Source organism: Hevea brasiliensis, chromosome 15, assembly GCF_030052815.1.
Source record: "Hevea brasiliensis isolate MT/VB/25A 57/8 chromosome 15, ASM3005281v1, whole genome shotgun sequence".
NCBI lineage: Eukaryota > Viridiplantae > Streptophyta > Magnoliopsida > Malpighiales > Euphorbiaceae > Hevea > Hevea brasiliensis.
Window position 1 is genome coordinate 66,137,384 of NC_079507.1, and position 5,725 is coordinate 66,143,108.

The 5,725-nt window shown below is 29.1% G+C and overlaps 1 protein-coding gene across 1 annotated transcript; it reads left to right on the forward strand.

Annotated features, from left to right (window-relative positions):
- Nucleotides 1-651: 651 nt before the first annotated feature.
- Nucleotides 652-2,709, forward strand: LOC131174001 (uncharacterized). The gene is made up of 2 exons (XM_058137010.1): nt 652-1,046; nt 2,439-2,709. Exons 1-2 carry the CDS (start codon nt 857-859, stop codon nt 2,648-2,650), a joined length of 402 nt encoding a protein of 133 aa, XP_057992993.1. The 5' UTR covers nt 652-856; the 3' UTR covers nt 2,651-2,709.
- Nucleotides 2,710-5,725: the final 3,016 nt, after the last annotated feature.

The window sequence follows — 5,725 nt, forward strand, 5'->3', positions numbered from 1 at the left end:
ATAAAAAATTGAAATGGACAATTATTTTCTGTCTTTGATGCTCACCAGGTTACATCAACATTCGCTCACACAGCTTTAATCCAATGGTCGATATTGTCCGACAACCACGTGAATCAACCATGAGAAGGGAAGTCCTGAGCCATGGAAGTGTAGTCTGCCAACACAACACTCACAACAATCAATTTAGAATCATATATTCTTTTTAAAAGAAGATTAAAAGTTTTTAAAATAATTTTAAATTTAAAATAAAAGGTAAAAAAGCGATTAACTACCAAGTTCATAAAAAATTGAAATAATTGAATAGCTTCTTTAAAATATGATTGAATCAATATTCGGTCCAATTAAAATAAAACCTTTTTCTTAAATCGAAATTGATTTAAACGAATTGATTGAGTAATTCATGCACTAATTAATCTAGTCAGATTTAAAGTGAGTCGGTCACTTTATTGCAATTATAGAATCTTATTATTATTATTATTATTATTATTATTATTATTATTATTATTTTACTTTATAAGTCCAAATAAGATTTTCAACTTTTATAAAATATTTTTTAATAATAAAATAAAATTTTTCTATAATTTTAAGTATTAAAATTATTTATTTATTTTTAATTAAAAAAAAAATTTCCAGAACAGGAAAACATTTTAAACAAAACCCAGAAACATGAAATGCATACACTCAAAATTCAACAAAACCCAACATGAAATCCATAAACTCAAAATTCATCAAAACATGCCCAAGAAAGATTGCTGCCATATAGGAGATGTAGGACGTTGGTTCCGGCGGCCATCGACTGCCTTTCCAGAGAAATGACGCATCACATCCTACATTCTCCATCTCCACGCCTCCATCCATGAACCCACCTAAATCAGCTCCATCGCCCCTTTTTCGGCACTCATACCCATATTTGCCTTCTCCCACAATCTCGCCGTCGACCGTTCACCACTCAAAAATTTGGCCTATCTTTTTCGATGAAAAGGCTGGCAACAGGGACAGGCGCCCGTTTGAACCGGTTTCCATTCCAGTGGGGACCCGAAAGCCAGGTTTAAGCTCTTGAATAGTTTACACCGGAAAATATTTTGCTTAAATGCTTTAATCAAGCAAATGGGAGTTGGGAATATGGGTTGGTTATCAGATTTTAGGGTTTTTTTTAATTTTTTAAATAATAATTAATTTTTAATATTTATAATTGTAAAATTAATATTAATTATGAAAAAAAAAATCATATTTTATATTTTTAGTCAAAAATTAAATTTATTTAAGAATTTGGACAAAAATTCAAAATTGCCTTCTTTGAACCTTGGGCAAAACATATGCTTATAATGGTGGAGATTATAAGCGGGTCAGATTACTATTAATCCTTGAGATTTAGTTATAATTACTAATAGTTTAAATATTTTAAAGTAGTATTAAAATAAAATTTTCAAGTAAATTAGAAAATTTTCTGCTAATAAATAGTTATTTATAACATTAAAGACTGAAAATTAATTAAATGATTTTCATTTCAATACTAAAATCGTCAATATTTTTGTCCAACTATTTTCCTTTTTATGTTTAAATTTTAATTAAATCAAAATGCAATAACAAATAAAAAATTATAAATTAATAAATAATTAACCAATAATAAAAATAAAGCTTATTCATTAAGCTAACAAAAAATCAAATTTCTTCCTTTCAAATTTCTTATACAGTTGGACAATAACATTTTAAAGATATTTTAGAAATTAATAAAATATTGATGCCATTTTAATAATATTTTAGAAATTAATCTATCAAAGAAATTGCTTAAAATAGATGGTAATAGACTAATTGTTTAGATAATTAATGTTTTCATTTTTTTTTAAATGTGATTAGTTAGCTTGATTTATGTGAAATTTGTTTTTTTAATTTCATTAAATGAAAAAATTTTACTTAATTCGCTATGAATTTAAGATAAATTATATATTTAATAGTTGATTCTTATCGTATATTATATATTTTAGATTTATAATAAATCAAATTTAAATAAAAAAATTATTTTACGTGTGTGCAGGGAGAGAATGGAATTCAAAATTTAAAAATTAGTTATTAGTTCAAAAAAAATAATACAATTGTCCAGAAAATGAGAATATGAGATCACATTTGACCATCATTTTCAGTGTATTCTATGTAAACAAAATGATTTTTCCCATTCCTGTAACTTTAGCAAACTATATGTAATAACACCGTACTTACAATTAATTATTTGTAGTTCTTAATCATTTATTTTATCTATAAAGAAAAGATGCAAATTTATACGTCGCATCTCCTTTAAGGGCGATGACTATTGGGAGACTGTACTTGCATCAATATACATGCATCCTCATGTAATTAGGTTTAGTGGCCCCCCCAACACAGTTCAGCTGATTCACAGCCTCTTCCATAATTGTTTGCCTGTTGGTCATTGCATGCTGCAGGGTGCAGGGGGCTGCAGCCAGGAGTTGTGTCCCTTTCCATTGCTGCATTGGTGATCCCTGCTGCATTTGCTTCTCTTGCCGTGAATGTGCATAACAAGACCGCCAAGCAAAAAGATGTCAACTTCTTGGAGATCGTAGCCATTTTTCGACAATGTAATTCTTGTGAAATTTTAGCTCTTCGTTTACTGGATATGTCAATGTTGAGTCGGTGAAACTCACTGGATGCAATTTATATCTGAATTTTAATTATTATAATAAGATATTTTTCATATTCGCTTCACGTTTACAAGAAAATAGACTAACGTTAATAGACTTTGAATTTACTATTAATATTTTTCCATTTTGAAATTTTCCACTAAAATTTTATGTGGCTGAAAAATTACATAAAAACAACTCAAATATTTATATAATCAAATTAAAATTATGTCGTAGTAAGACAAGGTAGAATGTATATGTGATCATTTAATACGTGAACCAGCGTTCAGTGTGCAGTCTCCGAGCTTGGTGCATCAGCAGAATTGCAATAAGGATCAAATTATTCATTGCAGAAGATTACGAGGACAATAAAGAACGTCCTTTGTGGAATTAGCAAGAGTTAAACAGTTAAAAATTAAATTGGTCATTTTCATGGTACGAGTTAAAATTGTAATTGTAAAATTTTGGAAGGTACAGTTTTTCTTTTTTTTTTTAGTCATCCCTACCTTTAATAATATGATATAGACTTGCTGAGAGCTTTGCTAGAGGCTTAACAGCATATTCAAGATGTTAGTTCTTCCTTGTAATTTATAGAGAGGAGTTACCAGGCACACAAGTGGTATTCCTATAACTGCTACAGAACCCTGAATTTTGGGTGGTCCATCATTCTGCTGCCGGTTGCCTCCATGAGGAGATGGGAGAACTTAAAAGAAAACGAAATGACGTATGGCAGGAAAAACGAATTCTAAAGAAGCGCCATAATAGATATACGAGCATGAATTCAAATAAAGATCAATCTTGACTCGATGCAGTGTGGACGAATCTTGCAGCCATCAGAAAATCCAAATGGGGGATAGAGCCAATGTATCCATCCACCAAATGGGCAAGTTTGATTGCAATAAGCAGAGTAGACAACTACACTCAGTGACAATAGCATGGTTACCGTCACTATAGGAATACAGAAGACAGCGACCATATCTGTTCTGGTCCATCTGGAAACCAAATCAAACAGACTGCTTCAACCTCAAAGACCACCATCGACCAGTTTTCAGCTTCATTTGAAGGCATCATTCCCATAACAATGCAAGAATATCACTAGTTAGACATGTATGATTTGTTTTCTTAATTGATCCGTCCAATCAACAACAGTCAATCAAGCAAATCCAAAATTGATTCTAATAACAAAAGAAATTGAGATGATATGGCAGGACAGGATAAACGAAAAAGCACTGGCCGTTGTTTTATCCTGATAAAATGCGTCTATGATCCAACCATGTGTTAGTGTATGTATGTACACCGTCGTCAATGGTTTAGTTGGAAGTATGATCACTTAATATATATATATATATATATATTGTAATTAATAAAGACTGTTTTATTTTTATTGTTCAATTTAATTTTAATAAATAATAATTAATAAAGATAAAGTTCATGAGACTTGTATGTATAGTAGTAGAAATTAAAATATTGTTATAATTATAAAATTTCAACTGCATTATAGCATCGTTCAAAAAATGTTCTTAGTTAATGTTATATCGAGAGTGGATATTGATATAACTGTTCACATCAGTACACACTACATTTTTTCCTTTATGAAATGAAGCAACAATTCTCTAAGCTGAGGTATATGAGATATCTAGAACCAATGTGTAGGTGCTTGTAGTGATAAGTTCACTAAATTGACCCGCGCGAGAATTTCATATAGAAGTTTACCTGTGTCTATGGAAAGACTCGCATAACAGTCATGTAAGTGATCTTTAGACTTAAAATATTAAGTTATCTTATATAAAAATTACTATATTTTGATACTGCTCACATGTCATTTTATATAAGGATAATAAATATGGCAGCTGTTGGATTTAGTAAAAACTATATGGAGATATTTAATTGTCAAGATAGAATTCATCACCCTAGGTAATTAGAGAAAAATATTTCAATTGCTCTTGGCCAGTATGAATTGTTAAATCTTTGCGTAAAGTAAAATAAAATTGAAATCTTATTTAATTAAGCATTCATATTGAGATAATAAAAATGATTTATACATAACAGATACATTCTATGCATCAATGTATAAATCGGAATATTATGAAGGGATATTAATTACACTGACAGATTGATCATAAAAAGGTTAATTAAATCACTTTGATAAGTTCTAATATTTGGATGGTTTGATAAGTTCTAATATTTGGATGGTCATTACACATTGTTAGATGTCAATACTGATCTACAAATATAATTAATCAATTATGAATTGATAATAAAATTAAAGAGTTAATTTTATTTAATTATATTTGTTACCAACATATTAAGAATCTAATGAGTTATACACATAAAGATTGTAAGTGAAAAATTAAATTGGATTATTAAGTTGGACTTAATAAAAATAAAATAAAATAAAATAAAATAATTTTAGAGACTTATGGACTAAAGCATAAATTTTATTTAATCTGCTTAATGTCCTAATAATTAAGTGTAGACTTAATTTAAAGTTTTAAGAATTATAGAAATTAGTTATGTGAATTTTAATTCTTATAAGAGTCAATTTATAATTAATAAATTTAAATGATTAAATTTATAATTATGAAAAGTTACTCTCTTTAAGGAAGTTTGTCTTCCACTCTCATTTAAAAGAGCTTCCTTTTAGAGCTAGCACTCATAAATTCAAATTCTCTAAAATAAGTTTTGAAAAATTTTCTCACAACCGATCTGTGTGGATATCATCAGAGGTTAGACATATGGATGGCTGGTGGTTTGCTGCAACCTAGCCTGATGATTTGCTGCAAACCGGTTCTATGGTTAGTAAATTCCTAAATTAATTAGAGGTAATTTGCTAAACAATAAAAATTAAAAAATTCCACCATTCCATAACATTAATTAAAGTTGGTTTTGGATTTAATTTTCTGCTCAAATAATTTGTGAATTAATGCTCCAAACACAATGTTGAGACAATTTTCGCAGTGAAGCAGCATAAAAAGAGAGAAATGCAGAAGTGACAGGACAAAAAGGAATCAGACCAGTTGCATCTTGGGTAAGAGGCTGTTAAAAACTAAATTGATACAATTGCTTGCATTTAGCATGCGGTCCTTAATTAA

Bases quoted from the DNA above. Each gene is read 5' to 3' on its own strand.
- LOC131174001 (XM_058137010.1), top strand. From the start codon at position 857: ATGAACCCACCTAAATCAGCTCCATCGCCCCTTTTTCGGCACTCATAC. The intron at 1,047-2,438 runs GTTTAAGCTCTT...TGCATGCTGCAG, and splicing joins AGTGGGGACCCGAAAGCCAG to GGTGCAGGGGGCTGCAGCCA.